Genomic DNA, 20071 nt, shown 5'->3' on the forward strand with positions numbered 1-20071 from the left:
TCCATTTTAGATATGTAGGATATGATATAAGAATTTAGTGTCCAAAAAGTTGATGTAAAGAAGGATGCTTTGAAGCCTGAATAAAATGGATGTATGAGGTTTTAGCTTTATCCTGGAATTGCAGCTTTAATGAAGTGGTGTGGTTAAGAGTGACGGTACAGTTGTTCAGTGTATGCTTGTGGCATTATCATCACATGCCTGGTGTTTTATTTGTAAATGTCTCTCTGGTGCAGGGGAAAGCTGATTTGATACTGGCCAAGCTAGAAGGGGTATATAACGATATGATGGCCATATGGACAAAGCTGCATTTCATGTATACAGAGATATAATTTGTTAAAGAGCTGTAACACTGGTGGTGTAGTGGTGAGCTTCAAAAAGCAAGTTTGAAATTATATATGAAATTTTTACTTATGCGAATACTTTATTAACTTGGGACTTAGAATTAAAAGAGGCGTTGAGAAAATAAGATGTCTAAATACTTTTGCTGTTTGACCCAGGGTAGATGCAGTCTCAATGGGTCTGTAACACTTATTTTATAAGGGTTTCTTAGCTTTTAAGGAGTACCAGATGATACTGATGATTAATTTAAGATGGAGTTAGTTCCAAATGGTTCTGAAGTCATTCTAAACTTCATTTGTCAGATAGACCTGATTTTTACTGTTTTTTCTAAAGGACAATATCATCAGCATAAAGAATATGGTGTCATGAGGCCAAATCCCAGGTAGGTTCATTTATGAAAAGTGAAAGGAAGAGGGATTCAGTTTTAAAACCTTGAGGTACCCCTTTATTAACCATTGCAGTACATTATCACACAACTGCAGTAATATATGTATATGTGTGTTTGCACACAAGTATAACTATTTTGCCTGTGGTTAGAACTCAGTTTTGTCAAATGGAATATTCAGCAAATATACTTTGAAGCAGATGAAAGGGCATATGCTAAACATAAACAAAAATAAACTGCTTTATGGATGAGCAAAGTCCCCCACACCCCTAAATATAGGAATTTGTCATCTGTTCCCTTAGCTTAAATAATCTCTAGGATTATTTTGTGTTGGAAAGGGAAGAAATATGCCCAGCTTGGCAACAGTTCCATATTTTAGGGAACTGTGCCTCAGTTTAAAGTTCTATGAGAAAGCTTTTTTTCAAGCAGTAAAATGCCGAAGGGCGGAATGAGTGATGGTACATTAAACCTTGGCAGCATTTGTAAATAATACAGTATATGAAAATCCACACGGAGTTAATGCCCTCGCAGTTGTAAGCAAATAAAATGTCCAAATGTAAATGAAAATAGTCAGCGGCGTGAGCAAAACAATGAAGGAGACCAAAAGTACCATTAACAGCTATTCAGCTAATAAAGGCAAAACTCGTAACAGTTCGTTGCATCAAATCCTTTAGATAGAACAAGATAACATAATCCACATAGGTAAAAAACAAGTAGAATTTTTATTGGTGCACCTCAGGTTAGCGCTTTCGGCATAAGCTTCATCAGACCTGAGTTGTGGTGTCATACATCCTGTTTAAATACTTTATAGGGCGGGAAAACATATTTAATTACATTTAATTAAGCTTAATTAATTAATCTGTTTGTATCCACTCAAATTACACTAACATTTCATTCAATTGTATTCAAAACTGTTCAACTAAATTTCATAAAAACATCTATATTGCACAATTTATCATAACTTGCAAAACGCTTTAAAACATTAACTTAAAAACTATACATGCATGCATCTTTTAATGCATAAACATATGTGATACGTATTTCTAAAATAGTAAATATTAAATATTCCTAGCATGATAAAACATGTAAGAGATGTTTTATCATGCTAGGAATATTTAATATTTACTATTTTAGAAATACGTATCACATATGTTTATGCATTAAAAGATGCATGCATGTATAGTTTTTAAGTTAATGTTTTAAAGCGTTTTGCAAGTTATGATAAATTGTGCAATATAGATGTTTTTATGAAATTTAGTTGAACAGTTTTGAATACAATTGAATGAAATGTTAGTGTAATTTGAGTGGATACAAACAGATTAATTAATTAAGCTTAATTAAATGTAATTAAATATGTTTTCCTCTATAAAGTATTTAAACAGGATGTATGACACCACAACTCAGGTCTGATGAAGCTTATGCCAAAGCTAACCTGAGGTGCACCAATAAAAATTCTACTTGTTTTTTACCTATGTGGATTATGTTATCTTGTTCTATCTAAAGGATTTGATGCAACGAACTGTTACGAGTTTTGCCTTTATTAGCTGAATAGCTGTTAATGGTACTTTTGGTCTCCTTCATTGTTTTGCTCACGCCGCTGACTATTTTCATTTACATTTGGACATTTTATTGGCAGCATTTGTGTTTGTTTGTAAGGCGGAATAAAACAAGTGCTGTTTACTATCATTCTTGTACAACCATGAAAAGGTCAGTTTATACACAGCAATGCTAATTCCAAGTTCAGCTCATACACAGCAATGCTAATTCCAAGTTCAGCTCATACACAGCAATGCTAATTCCAAGTTCAGCTCATTCACATCAGTGCTAATTCCAGTCTGTTCTATAATAAATATTTGCTCATCTTTGTACACATAGAGTATCTTTCTAAGAGTACAGAATTCTATCAGCTAGCTGTATACATTACAAGCATGTGTGACTGTATATATTTACATTTACATGTCTGATATCTGCTTGTCTTGTTACTAATTTCCTATTTCGAATAATTGTTGCTGGGTTGTAACTGAAAAGGGAGCCCATCCGCCTGGTTATTAAAAGAATGAATGAATAAATAAATGACAATACAGAAAGTTTATCTGTTTATAGTTAAAATCTGACAGCATGCTGGTGCTGCAATTAAAAATGCTGTTTATTACTTCTCAGCATAAATGTTGACATCTTAAAATAGTGACCATCTACCAGTGTAAGCACTGTGACTGGGTTTCAGTCAGTGAGTACATGGTTCTTGACAGCCTAGTTCTGATTGTTTACATATTTCATCATTCCTCTGATGTGGCTCATTGCCAGAAATTGCTGCATAACACATAGAAACATATTTCAAACATTTCCCCATAGACATATTGGCAAAAAGCCTTGCCTTATAAATAAGTGATATACAAGTTTGTTCCTCACCAGCACATATTATATTTAAGTAGTCTATCACAAGTAGTCTGAGACTGGTAGTGAGAAATCAAAGTGTGTGTGTGTGTGTGTGTGTGTGTGTGTGTGTGTGTGTGTGTGTGTGTGTGTGTGTGTCTGTAAGTGGTTTGCTGCTGGATCAGTGGTGGAAAACTCTGTAGTCAAGAATAATGAATGGAAATATTCTGACATGTTGATTGTTTTTCAATACTTGACACCTGTGTTTATTTTTCCATGCCTTTGTTTGTTAATGTTTGACTAGCAGATCAAGATAAGTGTAACCATATCTCTCAGTTGTCCAGAATTTCACAGCTTGTCCAGCTTTTGTCTGATATTTTGGCTAACAGACATTTATTTGCATTTCACACTTCATATCCTTCAGAAAATGCACGTTCATGAAAAAAGTGTTATTCCACCAACTTTCTAAGTTTGTAAAAGAGATATTTAAAATCTGTCCCTTACCTTTGGGTATTTGTTCCCCCTTTATTTTTGGCCTTGTCCATAATTCATGCACTAAGAGGTTAAGAAATATGAATACATGTCTGTTTGCAATTGTCTTTCCTTTCAGCTAAGGAGTTGTACATGTATTGTAAAGGAAGTAATAATTACTTCACTGAATACTCTTCTGAATCACCTGTAACACTGTGTTTGAATGTAGATATAAGGTTCATATGTGTAAACTTGGCTAACAACCACAGGGGCCTTTTTAAGCCTAGCCATACTTCCCAAATGTATCTGATATTTTTTCCCTAATGTTATTTTAAGAGGTATATGTAGGCTAGGGCTTAAAGGATCCGCGCTGGTACAGTGGTAGCGTTGTTACCTTACAGCAAGAGGTTCTCTTGTTCGATTCTCGGCTGGAGTGCCTTCTGTGTGGAGTCTGCATGTCCTCCCCACGGTCGGGTGGCCTCCGAAAGACATGCGTGAATGGGCGTGCCTTCGCTGAAGGTTGGGCATCGGACTGGTAACTCGGCACCATAAAAATCGACTGCGGACTGGAGTTCCAGGAAAAATCCAAAAAGACAAACATGTAGGCTAGGGCTTGGTTGGCCAAGCATTTACAGGCTGTCTGACTGTATGCATTGTGTGTATGTGTGTGCACTGAATTATTCTGTTAATTCTGCTGCTACGAAGACAGGGTGCTTTATTTTGCAAGCCAATGCAGAACTGACATCAAAATTTATTATAACAATTTTTGTTATGGAAAAATATGATCAACATTTTGCAAACATAGATATATATAAACATTTGTTCTGTGGCATTGGTTGCAGTGACTGCTGCTGTTTAGAGGCTGAATGAAGTATTTAAAATGCAGAACAAAATGGTCTGTGGTAATAAATCAAGGACCAGTGGTATTAGTCTTATTGTCTTCTTTTGCTAAAGTCACTGTTGATTTCCTCTCCATTTCAGGCACAACATTCCAATAGGTCTACATGCCAACCTTTCAGAAGGTCTTCCTATTTGTGAACAACTCCGCAAGGAGTCCTCTCTTCTCAACGAAGATGGCTTTTTCCATGGAAAAATGGGATTCAGAAAGGCTCTGAAGAATGGGCTCATCAAGATGTCAGAGGTAGAGAATGAAAGCAGCCACTTTAGAATGGAGATTGGATGGAAGAGCTACTTTTATGGCCCCTTGCATACAAACATTAAGAAGTTAAAAAACGAGCATATACCATACACCCATATGCATGTGTACAACACGCACACACACACAAACCTATATATGTATTCAGAACTCTTAAGCTGGCTGTGTGCCACTGGTGATCTTTGACTAGTGAGGAAGGGTACCATAAGTATTAGGTACATGCAGTTGTGTGGTCACTGCCTATTCGATAAGGAGAAGCAGACTTTTAGCAGAGCTAGGAGACAGGCTGCTAATATGTGGTCATGGGCACGTGTAGCATACTGCAGACAGACTTGCCCAGGATCAGCCATATTGTGCATGTGTAATACACACAGTATGTAAGCGAGTGGGTCATAAGGGATGAGAGTAGAAGACATATAAATAAGAAAAAAAATTGCATTGCATATTTACAAGTGTAGTTTAGCACAGTACTAGTATTAAGGGCCAAATGTTTTATTTCACTATGTTGTTCTTGTAGAGAGACCTCAACTCAGCCTATAGATTGATAATGCAGTTTTTACATTTTTGAACCCAAAACTATGTATGTATGATTGCATATTATTTAGACTTGGTTCTTTGTCATTGCTTCACAAAATTAATCTTATCTATAATGAATACAGTAACAAAGAGGGGAGGCACATACACATTTCAGACAAATTCTGTGATGGAACTTCATCCACAACCTGTGTGATATTAACTTTTTTCCCAGCTATGCCTTGAGACTTGGATTAAAAGCTACCAAAACCTGTGACTTTAATGGGAAAATAGCATGTTAATATTGTGACAGTAAAAAAAAAAATGGTACATTAAGATATCTTTGACTAGAAAGTAAGCACACCACGTACACAGTTGATAGACGTAAAACATAGATAGCTAACAGTAGATAAGGACTATTTTATCCATCCTAGGTTATCCATTCCATTCCCTTCCTTCATTAAATAAGCTAATGATCCTACTTAAATAATTTGTGTATCTATATCTGTGTGTGTCTCTTTCTCTCTCTATATATATATTACACATATCTATCTATCTATCTATATATATATATATATATATATATGTGTGTGTGTGTGTGTGTGTGTATGTATGTGTATATATATATATATATATATATATATATATATATATATATATATAGGTTTATGTATTTTTTTCACTATCCTTTAAAGAACTATCTTATATCGGTTACTGAGTCTTGTGTCTTCAGCCACTAAGCCACTATTTAGTGTAAGGGATGTAACTACAAACTAACTGTAGCAGCAGTATATATACAAGGTGCTCAGCCTTAAGAGCATATGAGGTGTAAATACTGCTGCCTTGGGTTATGAGATGCACCAGCCATACCCAGTTTACACTGTACACTGTATAGCTGCAAATAACAATTATAAACACTACTACCTTATTTTTAGCCTGATGCCTTCTACTGCTGCATTACCACCAGTAAATGTATCATGGCTAAAACTGCTTTGCATACATGGGTATACATCCTCACGCACATTGTCAAGAAGGGGCTGTAATTACTTTTATCAGTGCCACTACCACTTTTTCCTTTTACAGTATAATTCTGACACCAGCCAGACTCATGTGACTTACTACAATCACAACTGCTGTACACTTGTTAATTTACAGAAGCTATAGCTAAGTAGTTTCTTCTTTCAATAGGTGGATGGCAACAGTTATAATTCATCACTATTATGCAGTTATCTTTATATACATCAATAAATAGCTCACCATAAGCTTTTGGAATGAAATAAGGATTATTTTAATTTGTTAACTAGGATAGTAGATGGATCCATTGTAGACACATTTCAGCTACTGTCTGCAAATGGCATTAAACACATTTGTACAAAACGCAAATGCAATTTGCAGATGTCAACACATTATAAATGTAACAGTTCTGGTATAAGTAGGTATAGATCAAACAGTCCCCATATTTAAGATAGTTAGGTAATTAATACAGGTAAACAGGCATATACAGTATATACTGAGCAACTGTAGGATTCATCTGCCTGAGAATTACAACCAATGATATGCAGCTGTATTGGGTAAGAGGCATGAATATGCAGAATAAATAATAGTAGAAAATTTGAAGCAGCTTATGCCCCTTTTTGCAAGTGTTCTAAAGTTTTTGCCCGAATTATAAACTCTGGGCTAATATTAGAGAAAGCATGGTCTAGTGAGGCTATGTTATTTGTGGGTTTTTGAAGTAAAGTTGAATTGTTAACAGCGAAAGTGTAATTGGTAGTGAGTATTTCTAGTAAGTAAGCTGTCTCAGAGAGAAAGGAAAGAGCTGTTATAGAGGAGTTATGAACGAGTGCATGCATTAAGAGATCAGCACAATTTTGAACTGTCAGCCTTGTAGCATACTCCTATTTAGTGTTTATTTTGTGGAGAAAGAATACTAAAACATCAGATTCTGGTAAATAGTGTTTGTAGGTCTTTCAGATTTTTCATTGAGCCACTGGTAAGAAGAGGAACACCAAATTCAAGTGTCACTGACTGAAATCATTAAACACTGTTTAAAAAATATACAGACAGACGTGCACAGCAGAGAGAAATATGAAGTAGATTTGAACAAACATATAGCTGTTCCACCATTACCACCAACTGAAGATAACTATAATCTGTCCAACTCTGACTTTTATGACTATTTGGCAGTTGCAAAAGCAAAACAGGAAATTATAATCATGAGCTCCCTAACTCTTATCATGGCTGTCTCTCTTCTGATCTGCAGTCCATGTAAATATTTTCTTTGCTATACCCCCGGCTTGACAACTTTTCTCCAGACACTCCCAGGGGAAATCACAGATTGCCTGGATCAGCTGCTATACTGAAACTTGAGAGTAGTGTCTAGAAATAAGTTACACCAAGATTTATATAGTGAGTACAGTCCCTTTAGGAAAATCCCCTAGTTTGGATAAGCATTACCAAGAACTGGGGGGTTCTGGGCATAGTTTCAGGTGATCGTATATTAAAGTGGTAGCTCTTCTCCTTGTATAGCCCCTGGAACAGATCCATTCTCTTTTACAAAAGGGGCTTTAGAGTCTCTTGCTCCTGTTGGACAGTCAAGTCATGTTGTCTTTCATTACCAAACAGAATGGCATGGATTCATGGCTCCTGTGCAGAAAAGCAGTTGTTGTCTTGTAATAGAGAAGTAAATGTCATTATTTGTCCACAGTTACTGAAATAAGCTTATCCATGGACTTCTTCCAGTTGCAGCTGGCCAAAGTGGCAAAGACAATACAGTGCATGCATTGAATACAAAACCATAAAGACATCTAGTTTAGTCATAAATAACCTATTTCAGTGTGTCTTTAATTTTTATTTTTGCTAGAATGATGTTGTAGGGAAAGAAATGAGTAGCTGTTTCACGAGTTAGGTGACCTACTGTTTTGTTAGAAAGCAATCATTTGTTGCTTTATTACTGATGCAGTCTCATAGACTTATTTAAAAGATGCAGAGATATGCTGTTTACCTTTAATACCGAAGGCATGTGGGAAAGGATTATAATGCTTTGGTTTGGTCACTGAGAAAGCATTGCATATGCTGTGTGGCTTATGTTTAAAAATGGCATACATATTTTCAGATTTTTTTTTGGGGGGGGGGGGAGTGGTGACACAGTTCAAGGTACTCAATATGCCTTTCCAGTAGTTCAAATTTAGTAACATAAAAATGGTAAAACACAAATGTCAGAAATGTGGAACCATACTACTCTATCTAGTGAGGTACAACTTTAATAAGTAACCGGCAAGATGAATTTTCAGATTCATTCATTAAAATTACCTGACATGCTGTGTCCAGTTCAAGAGGCCAATACTTTTGTGAATTAAAACACAGTTTATCTTCAGTTGAGCAGTAAGCCATTTTATTTTTTATTTTATTAACTGGGAGCACACACTTACCTTTGCTAGGAAGACAGGAAGGCTTTGGGTTCTGTTCTTCACTAGGTACTTGGGTTCATGTTCCAGTACTGCCAAAAAACCAAATTCCAGAACATCCAGGGTGGCATAACAGAAATCCTCCACCATCCTGGCCCTTGGTTTTGAACTCTAGCATATAGGGTAGATGCGTGGCATAGCATGTTACTTCATGTCAAAGTCCTTTTGGAATCCCAAGAACAATGGTGCAGTGTATCAGGGAGGGGTGCTGTGCACCTGAGTTACTGTTCTATTAATGAGATGTTAAGTAGAGGTCCCATCTGTCCAGACTGGTAGTAGTCCTTATGGATGTTGGAGTCCAAAGAATTTACTGGAAAAACAGTGGAATTACCCTGATTCGCCCCCCCAAAAAAAACAGATGCAAATGTTTGAAGTATACAGAGTAAAATACATAATTTCTACTATCAAGCAATGTATTCCATTACTTCCCTCAAATAATTTCTTAGTTCTGTTAGACGTACCTCATCAATCGCATGATTATTGTAAATACTGCGTACAGCTGCTGTTCTCTACTTCCATTCTCTAAAGCATTTATGTCTCACTGTCTTCAAACACTTGATATAGTTAACACAACTGTAAATAATTTGTACAATCTAATATCTGACGTTACATAACTTTTATAGTCAAAATACTGCCTGTTATTTTCATTGCCCTTTACGTATGTCTGACTGTTAAATTCACGTTACTAGTTAATGTCATTACATTACTAGATGACTCTGCGCTTTTCTATTCAGTGTGTGCACTATATTGTATTTGGCACTGTGGAACACTGTGGCTAGAAGGGGGCCCTGGACAAGCTCATTTTGTTAACTGTGCCCACATAAGCAAATAAAAGTCCTGGACAAAGTACCTTTAGTCAGTATAAATGGCTACTGTGGTTTGCCTTGAAAGCAGCCCATAGATCTAGTGGGACTAACCCATAAAGTAAACTGTAAATTGCTCAGTTTAGAAAGTTTACATTAGTGGCCTGGAGTGTCTGATAAATAGAAGCATTGCTACAACTTTAACCACTTCTCATCTGACATGGTCCAGGCCAAGACAGGAAATAGGATGTCTAATTAATTACCACAAGGCAGCAGTGCCTTTTTCTGCTTTGTTGTACAAACCACGCCCACACATATTAACACAAGATGAACTGCAAAACTAACCACGTTTATTTATTTATTTCAGTTTGGTGACCGGGGAAGTCCACTGGGCCAAGAAGAGCCCGTTTTCAGTGGAGGGCTGGGGAGAAAAGCTCCAAGGACAGTTACAAACATACATAAAGTTACATACATAAGTAAAATATTCAGTTTACAAACATATTTGATATTATATAGTTATATACAACATATATACAACAAGCTTGAGAATACAGTAAAAATGCATATGAGGTATACTACAGTTGTTCAAAAAAATACAGAATATTATTAAATGTAAGAAAATACAAATAGTAATAGGTGATTGTTGTCAGTTTTGTTTAGACAGTGTTAGGATGATTTTTTGATGCAGGAAGATAACCGTGGTAATCAATGTGAAGAAGAAGAATAGTGCAGTGTTAGTTAAAGGGGTGTAATAATAGAACAAAGTTATATTATGAGAAGAAGGAGGGATCTGAGGGGAGCTAGGGAGGAGGTTATGTTGGAGAGTGGGTTGGGCAAATTCATTTGGAGGAAAGGTATGAGAACAAGAGAGATTTGAAGTTGGTAAGGTTTGGAGTATTGCGAAGGGAGGCAGGAAGGGAGTTCCATAGTTTGGATATGGAGTATGATAGCAGGAGGTAGCCTGCTATCATACTCCATATGCTTATGACATCATCTTACCTACCATCAGGTGTACTCCTGGAAAAATAAAAAGTGTGCATCAGCTCTTTGGTATTTGGTTTCAGTGTACATTTACAGTGCAGCTCCATATGCTTATGACAGTGTACCTTTTGAATATGTGTTATTAAATATAATAGAACCTGCCATTCAGGTTTCAGTTTTTATAGCAGTTCCAGGCTCTACATCTGGATGCCAGTGGCGCTGTCATACAGCTGTAAATGCCACACAATTAATGCCTGAGAAAAGAATTTGAATAATTGTGCCCTACCTTGAACACAGAGAGTTGCCTCCTGGAAGATATTTGTATTCTTTGTAAATCCTTCCTTGGTAAAAGTGATTGATTACTGTGTATTCTAATGACACAAAAAGCTGTACAAATGCAAGGATATACAAGAGAAAGCCTCAGTTTGTCAGTTTAAATTTTAAACAAATCTAAGATTTCCTGCCAGTTGTATAAAATCTGATAATATTGTGAGTTGCAGATGGAACATCATCATTTGATCATGAACTTCAGTTTTATGTCTTGCAAAGTAATGCTAGCCTACAGAACATCATGCTTTGAAACTTAAGTCTAGTTTTGTAACCCGCAGTGTACTATTGAAAAGTTAGCCCTTAGTATTTCACTTAAACATACAGTGCATTTGCAGATACTGAAGGGCAAACAATGATGTACTTAGCCACAGTACAGACGTGCAGTTTATCAATGGTACCTTTATTACCACATCTAAATATCCCTTTCTTTTACTGAGATGGCCCAGAATCCAAACCAGCTTCAGGATACCAGGTCATTTCAAACTACAACCTAGTGTATCATCAGAGAAGCTGGTAGTGAACCTGTATCTGTGAGATGCAGTGTGTGTTGACAGAGAAAAAATGCTACATGAGTAGATCATTCTTGTCATAAATTCTAGTAGTATAGTGATGAAGTCGTAAACAGCAGTATATCTAACATCTGAATTACCATCACTGACTTGAGTTTGGTAGTGTAGTGCATTTACCAACAGTGTGACTATAACCTGCATTGTGAATAAATCTCTGAGGAATACAGGCACAATAAAGCTGACTGGATTCATTTGTTGATCCACATACTAATATCTGTAATATTTAGGACTGAAAAGGAGTGCACAAGAGTAGAGCATAATATATTTAAGCAATAACCCATGCCTGGGTGTGGGCAATGCTGGATTTACCCACGGTTGGTGTGGTTTGGAAATGAGGGCGAAGCCCGAATGGCCAAACAAAGACAACCGGGGGTAAATCCAGCATTACCCACGCCCAGAAGTAGGTTATTGCTATTATACAATGACATTATTTAAGAAAGGAAATACTTACTTTTCTTAAATAATGGCATTGTATAATGCCTCCATGATGCCCTTCCGCAGCTGTCTGGTATTCTGCGGCAGTTCTGATGTACTGCGCATGCGTATGCTTACGCAGTACATCAGAGCTGTGGGTGGAAGCAACAGAGAAAGCAAAATCTTTGTTGCTTTTTACAAAGAGTCTTGCTATGTTAAAGGAGTTTAACATAGCGAGACAGCTTTAAAAAAAGCAACGGAGAAAGGAAGATCTCCGTTACTTTTTTTAAAGCTGTCTTGCTATGTTAAACTCCTTTAACATAGCGAGACAGTGTCTAAAAAGCAACAGAGATCTTGCGTTCTCCGTTGCTGTAAAAAAAGACTTATACTAATGGAAAAAGGCCGGGTGACCGGACCTTTTTCCATTAGTGTAAGTCTGATTTACAACGTGCACGTTGACCAATCAGCGTGCAGGTTTTGGAATATTAATGGGGGGAGGTCGTTGTATAAGATATCAGTTAAGACAATGACTCGCTTAGCCTCTCTGTTTCAGGATCTGTTGCATAAGGTACACCTACTTGACTAATAGCTTATTTCATTTTTATTTTCTCATCCTTTTTAAAAATAGTTCAGTTTGTCCTTTTCATTCTTTTTTTTTTATCCTGTTATCTCATCAGGCAGATTGTTCTGGTTATCCACCACAGTCTCTGAATTACTTCATGCCTTCCTTGAGATGTCCACCTTCTAACTTCAGCTTGAGTCTTCAGGTTGTCATATTTTTCAAAACATGGTCCCTGTTTAAGTTCTGTAAGTATGCCCACCCTCTTATCTCCACATAAACACACACTCCCCAGCACTGCCAAAGGAATGATATGTTCCGTTTCATATCCAGTTTAAGTGCAGTATTAGAGTATTCATCTTCTTCATCAGTACATTGGTAAACTGCATGGGCTTTTCAATGTACATATTATATACATATATTTCTGTACATAGAAAAGAAAATCATTTGTTGATTATTTTCTTAGCGCAAGTATCTAGGCATATATATATATATATATATATATATATATATATATATATATATATATATATATATATATATACACATACACTCATTTCCATTTCTAAATTTACTGCAATTTATCTGAATGGGGATTTTTCTGTCTTTTACCAACTTCCTTCCACTACAAAGTCAAGAAGGGATATGTACGCAGCTACTTTCATGCAAGCATGCCTTACAAGGCATCTTCTTCCTACATCACCTGGGATGTTGTAATATATACACTGAGTCACTCCATGGAGGTTTATTTTCTTTTTAACACATTTATTAAATTATCACATAAAACATACAGAAACGTACATCAATATAAAAGAAATTTCCAGTTACGTACACTATACATAACATATGTTCTTTTTTATAACTAGCATCAGTTCAGCATTACATAAGTTGCTCAGTTCCTGCTTTCCCTTAAACCTCACTCCTCCTCCTGAAGATTATTCTGCATTTATTGTTCATACAATTTCCATCTATTTCTATGTAATTTGCTCCTTCCCTTTTCTAAAGATGCCACTTTCAGTTATTTTATATCTGTCACAAAATTCAGTACTTTAAATACAGCTGTTTACACTTTGATTTCCATTTTCTAGTAATTGCTTTTTTGCTAGCCAACATAATTAAACTTAACAAGGCCTTCTTGTGTCTGAGCAGTTCAGAGCCAGTATTCCAGTTCAAAAACACCATTTCCCTAGTTACCCCCACATTTGCCCAGTATTGCTAACGGAGTACGCAGTGGAGAATTTTTAAAATCTGCCAACCCGTTTCACTCTTGAAGCATATGGTCCCAATTACCTCACATATCCTCCTAATTAACCTTATTATTGTATCAGAGAATGAAGATGTTTCCATCACCATACTCATAAAACCCAGGCTTACTTTGCCAGATGATTTCTCTGCATCAAGACACACCAACAACAGTGGCACTTTCTTACATTCTGCTTCCCTCTGGATCATAACTGCTCTATTAATGTTGTCAAATGTTTGCCTCCCCTCCACAAAACCACATAGATCCATATCTGTCAATTTTGGCAGCATCTTTGTCATTTATTTAGCTACTATAGACATAAACACTATATAATCATGGTTTAAAATTGAAATGTATCTGTGTCTGAAGTGTCTTTAGGTATTACAGCCACCACAACTTTCTTCCAAGATGTTGGTGCTTCCCTCCTTTTAAAATACAGGTAAAACCTTCCAGATCTGTATCACTTTCTTCCCTAACTTCCAGACTTCAACAGGAATAACATCTGTTCCTGGAAGCTTTTCTGCAGATTAATTGTACATCACCATTTTAATTTCATTTCTTCCTATCTTAACTGTTAATTCTTGAGCCTCGTCTACCTCTAACCTTGGTGTACTTAAGTCTTGCATAAATATTTCCATTTATGCTCTTTCTTGATTTCCACATTTCTCTGCTTAATGCAAATTTTCATAAAATTTCTGAAATATCTGTACTACCTGTCTGGTTACTTTTCTAGTTATAGGCTGCCTAAGGTTAGTGACAACCCTTTCTACTTTCTGTTGTCTAAGTTGTTGTGCTGTGGAGTTATCATCAATTATAGTTGCTTAACAGCAATCTTTCTAAACTCATGCATATTATCCAGATAGTCCCTTATTTTCTCTTTAGCAGTCTGCAATTGCACCTCTAGTTTTTCTGTGAGATTCCCCTTATTCTGCAAAACTTTAACCTTTGTCAGCCCTCTGAATAACTCCTATTATTTCTTAACCATATACTCACTAGCTGTAACTTCTGAAGAAATTTTTATTAGCCCTAATAACGCTTGAATAATTTCCACTACCTCTTTACTAACATGCCCCACCATATAGGCATCCAAGGAACTCTGGGACAAAACTGAGTTGAGTTGCACGGCTAAGACCCTGGTGGTTGTTAGCCTAGTTATAAACCTATGAACCTTATAATTTCCATTACTCATTCCTTAAATTCCTCTCTTTTTGACAGGTGGGAAAGTACTAGTGTCTCTTTTTAATTCATTACCCTACATTTTTATCTTAGCTTTTATTGGTGCATGATCTGAAGTAGTTATTGGATGTATGTCAAAGCTTTCAATTAAATGCACATGTTCCTGTGAAATATAATTTCTGTCTAGTCTAGACCAGTTATTGGACCTTGGGAGTAACATGTAAATTCTCTCAGAGTTCCTACTACTGAATTCATGTCTTCCATACCAAATATTTTCATAAATGTCTTCAGAAATCTACTGTCTTTTGTTATACTTTCTCTTCTAGGTCCCCCACATACATCCTCACTGTTACAAATTAAGTTACAGTGCTCACCTAAAAGTAATATTCCTTACTGAAAGTTGATTATTTTTCCCCAAAATTTCTTAAGCTCCATAACAGCAGTTCTTTGGTGGATTATAAACCCTTGCCAGCGTAAATCGTCCTCCCATGCGAATAGCCCCTTACTACCACAAATCTACCATTACTATCTTTCTTTTCCCTCTTCTATCACTATTGAAGCTCCTCTAGCAGTTAGTATAATTCCTCCCCCTTTCCCTTGTCCCCGATATTCTGCTCAAAATCCATCCTGAAATACTTTCTTAATCATATTCAGATGCCTATTTTTGTCTCCTGCAGCATTGCTATTTGCAGTCTGCATTGCTTAATATAATTCAATACTGTTACCTTTTTGTCTATAACAGTAAGGCCATTTGCTTTCTAAGATAATGTGGATACCAGTGCCATTATAATAAGAAGTTACTGTTCCCACCTATTATACATGACAGCTTTTTGAATGTGTATTTCCAACCTTTGTGGTACATGCATACACTAATGTTTTTCAGGCTGATCTTTTATACAGTTGATCTGATGTTGCCTTTTACATCTGTTCCTCAGTGTGTGGTTCTGGATGTGACCTTGGATCCGGCTTCAGCCACTTCTAAGCTTTGGATCCAGGCCTCAGCCTCCTTCCTCTGCCCATAATCCCTGTGCAGATAGTGAGCTACCTCTGTTTTCATTTGCTATCATAAGTATTTGATGGATTGTGGTGCTCAAGAGGCTCTTTCAAGAAAAATGTCTTAAATAAGTATTTTCCTTTAATTTCCTATTCTATTCCTCTCTTTAGCACTTTCCCTTATTGTTCCCTATCTCTTTTTCTCTCTCTATCTCTCTTGCTCCTTTCTGGGACTTAATTAAGTTTAAAAAAAAAAAGCAGTAGTAATATATATATATATATATATATATATATATATATATATATATATATATATATATATATATATACACACCACAGTTTTAATTTTTTTCTTCTAGGATAACTTATCGTACTGGAATAATTTTTCTTCCTCTCACTTTATTGTCTATGAGAATGACAGATAAGCCCTACAGAGTCAAAAAAGCATAGCTTGTTCCCACAAGCTATCAAATTCAGATGCACACGATAAATGTGTGTATCACCTAGGGCCTTCCCATTTAGACATTGGATACTCTATCTGTGATTATGACCTTGGCTCCTAAAGTCGAATATCTCCCAAGAACCAGATACTGTCCAATGTACAACCCTTTTCTGGGGCATCGCTTTAGCCCCTTTCTTGACAGACGTGATTCTCCTTCAGCAGCCTCCTTTAGATCCACCAGGAGCTTTTCTGAACTAGATGTAGTGTGGGTTGTGGGCCAGCCTCTGGAAGCTAGGGGACTGCCCACTCCAGCTAGACCTTCCATCCCCTTTGGCTCAGAATCCTTCACAGCATATTCTCCTGTTTATCCTCCTCTGGCCTCTACCCAGGCCCCAGAGATCTCGGAACCAATGTCTACCCCAGTGCATACTGTCTCCGCTCCGACTGCAGATTTTTCCCTGTTGGCACTGACCACCCTTGCTGCATCAGTTCCGTTGGAGCCGGTGCACTCTTGGAGCAGTGTTTGGACTGTTGGCACCTTGGTACCTAGCCTGGCACCATCTATGTCCATGGCTCCAATGGCTTCCAGTCCTCTCGGAGCTCCTCATCTGGAGGTGGGCTTCTCCGGGCAGAGTGTGACCCCAGTTCTGAAATTGTCCTTCTCGGTTCCGGGCTCCCATCCCTCCTTAGGTGGGCCTGCTTTCCAGGTGATGGAGAGGGTTTTTGCCACCGCAGGCTCACAGTCAGCATCAATGACTTCGGCATCAGACTCCCGACCCCCCAGCATGCAGCTGTCCCAACCCCCTACTTCTGGATCCCGGGCATGGAAGCCACAAGACCTCCCTTTGAAGGGAACCCTTTCTCCAGAGTCCTCCTCAAAAGATCCCACTGGAGAGCCACCCCGGAAGAAATGGTGCAAGAGGAAGCACCTTCATTCCCCTGAAGACACTGAAGACACCGATTGTGATGAGGGAGAGCGGTCCCCATGGTCTCCCCCAGATGATGTCTCATTCAGAGAAGTTCATGAAATCCTCAAGCAGTGGGGAGACTGGAAGTCTGTAACCCTTCCTCTGAGGAATCAGTGTTCTTGCGGGCCTTCCATGCCCAGCCATCTACTTCCTGGATGACACCACCTGCATATGAGCTTGTTAAGCTGATCGTGCAGCATGCCTGGAAGGCCTCGGACAATGTAGAACCTGTCCCCTGGAGGCCTGACAAAATTCTATCCACACCTGAAGACCAGCCCCGCTGGTCTAAGCAGTTGACAGTTGATTCCATGGTCGTGGTGGCAGCCACCAAGAGGGAACTGGCAGAAGATAGTTCCACTGTCCGTCCTCCGAACAGGGAGTCTCAGGCCATGGACAGACTAGGGAAGCAGACCTATGCTTCAGCGACCTTTGCCATTCAGTCGCTGAACTATCTGGCACACTTCACTCGCCTATGAAGAGACCTAATCTCCGAAATGTCCTCCTCTTTGGTGGGGGTACTGCCTGATGAGGTGCGTGACACTGTCGCCTCTCAGCCAGCTACCCTTGAATCTATCTCGAAATCCTCGGTGTGTTTAATATCTCACACCACCGAGGGGGCAGCTCGAGCTGCCGCATCAGGCATTGTCATGAGACATAATGCTTGGATGCAGTTGTGTGATTTCACAGTCCCCTTTAAATCTTTTTTCTTCAATGCACCTGTCAAGGAATCTGCACTTTTTGGTCCCAAAGTATGAGACAAATTAGCACGAAGTGAGAAAGATGGAAATACCTTGTCTGCTGTGGGCATATGCTTTTCCACTCCCCAGAGGTCCTACTCCAGGAACCAGAAGGGCGGAAAAATGTGGTTCAGAAAATACCAAGGATGTTTTTCTGACACTCATGGTGAGCAATCCCCCCTGGTGCAGAGGGGGCAACTCATCTGGAAGACGCCCCTTTTGGGGTAGAAGGGGTCCATGTAACCAGGACGCTAGAGATTCCTTCTCCAGCCGACCCTACCAGCGCTCCTGTGCAGCGGCCTGATTGCTTTCCTCTTGAAGCAGTCGAGGGTCATTTTTCTCTGCACCTACCAACCTGGCAACTTATTACTACCGATGTTTGGGTGCAGAGAATAATATCCAGAGGCTACCAGATACCATTCGATTTAACTCCCAGACCCGTCAAATGAATCCCCAATGTGCAACCCAATCAGAGGGAAGTAGCAGCCTTAGAAATATAAAAACTGCTAAGAAAAAGAGTCAGCCAACCAGTCCCACCAGACCAGAGAGGATCCGGGTTTTACTCGAGGTTCCTTTTAGTGCCAAAAAAGACAGGGGACTGGAGACTGATCTTGGATCTCAGCCTACTGAACAAATTTATCAAACCTCAAAAATTCCAGATGGTAACAGTACAGGGAGGGACAACTGGATGTGCTCTATAGACCTTCAGAATTTGTATTACCACATAAAGATGGATCACTTCTCCGGGAGGTTTCTCCGCTAACGGCTGGGAGCCAATCACAGCCAGTTCAGGGCACTGCCTTTCAGTCTGTCGACAGCCCCCAGAGTGTTCACCAAATGTATGGCAGTTGTAGTAACTCACCTTTGACTACAAGGATTCCAGGTATTTCCATATCTAGACGATTGGCTCCATACCGACCAGGAATCTTCTAATCCACAGCCTCTCTTACACTCAAGGCCTCACTCTCCGCTTGGGGATTACAATCAACAAGGACAAATCTCAAATGTCCCCAGCAAAAACATTGGAATTCATTGGAGCAGTCTTCAGCACAACATCCTGTCAAGCTTCCCTCCCTCCTCACAGGCTTTTGAAAATAAGACCCCAAATCCAAGCCCTCCTTCCACAGACCTATGTACTAGCACACCTTGTACTGCAGCTCTTAGGCTCCATGGCTGCTGCTATTACTTTAGTACCACTGGCGAGGTTTCACATGAAAATACTACAGTGGCTTCTTTCTGCACAGTGGTCGATCTTAACTCACCCATTCGACCACATGATACATTTTACAAACCTTTGCGAGGAAGAAATGCTGTGGTGGATGAAGTCACAATCGAATCTTTGGTGTTGACTGTTCTGTCTCCCCCAGCCCATGGCCACGGTGACCACGGACTCTTCCCTGGAGGGCATTTCCAGGGGAAAGAGGGTCCAAGGCACCTGGTTCCCCATGGAGGCCAATTTGCACATAAATGTCCTGGAACTGAGGGCAGTCCTCTTAGCGTTGCAAGCGTTCCATGCATCCCTACCTTCTGAGACCATTGCAATTCAGTCGGACAACAGGTCAGTCGTCCGGTATATCAACAAGCAAGGTGGAACCAGGTCTTACTCCGTGTTGGGAAGTCATGAGGATTTGGCACTGGGCGATGGCTTCCAACCACTTTCTTATAGCAATGCACATTCCCGGGAGTTCCAGCCTTATTGCAGACAATCTGAGCAGGAACATCCTGATGCCTCATGAGTGGTCCCTCAATCCTGTAATAGCGGATTGGATTTTCCGCCGCTGGAGCAAGCCTTGCTGCGATCTGTTTGCTTCCCCCCTAAACAACAACTGCAGAAGCTACTTTGCCCTGATCCCTGCTCAGGGGGAACCCCTGAGGGATACTCTAATGCACGATTGGCCCCAGGGTCTACTGTATGCCTTTCCTTAATTTTCCCTCATTCTGAAATTCCTCCAGAAAGCTCAAAGGTTGAGAAGCAAAGTGATCCTCAAAGCCCTGTATTAGCCCAGTCAAGTCTGGTTCCCGTTCCTATGGTCTCATCTGATTCACATTCCCAAGGGATGATGTTAAGTTGTCTATCTCGCCTTCATTCTTGCTGGTTGGGTTCGGAGCCGAGGCCATCTTCAAAAGCTCGAGAGCTGCTTACTGGCTCAAGGCC

The 20071-nt window shown here is 38.9% G+C and overlaps 1 protein-coding gene across 3 annotated transcripts in view; it reads left to right on the forward strand.

Moving 5' to 3' along the window:
- YDJC (YdjC chitooligosaccharide deacetylase homolog) overlaps positions 1–20071 on the forward strand; it is a 171391-nt gene that overhangs the window by 70643 nt on the left and 80677 nt on the right. For all 3 annotated transcript variants that reach the window (XM_044057064.1, XM_044057063.1, XM_044057061.1), the window contains exon 3: positions 4550–4709. In XM_044057064.1, the coding sequence (XP_043912999.1) occupies positions 4550–4709 (160 nt within the window). The remainder of the gene's footprint in view (positions 1–4549; positions 4710–20071) is intronic.

Source organism: Protopterus annectens, chromosome 15.part0 (genome assembly GCF_019279795.1).
Source record: "Protopterus annectens isolate FY-2018-M chromosome 15.part0, PAN1.0, whole genome shotgun sequence".
NCBI lineage: Eukaryota > Metazoa > Chordata > Ceratodontiformes > Protopteridae > Protopterus > Protopterus annectens.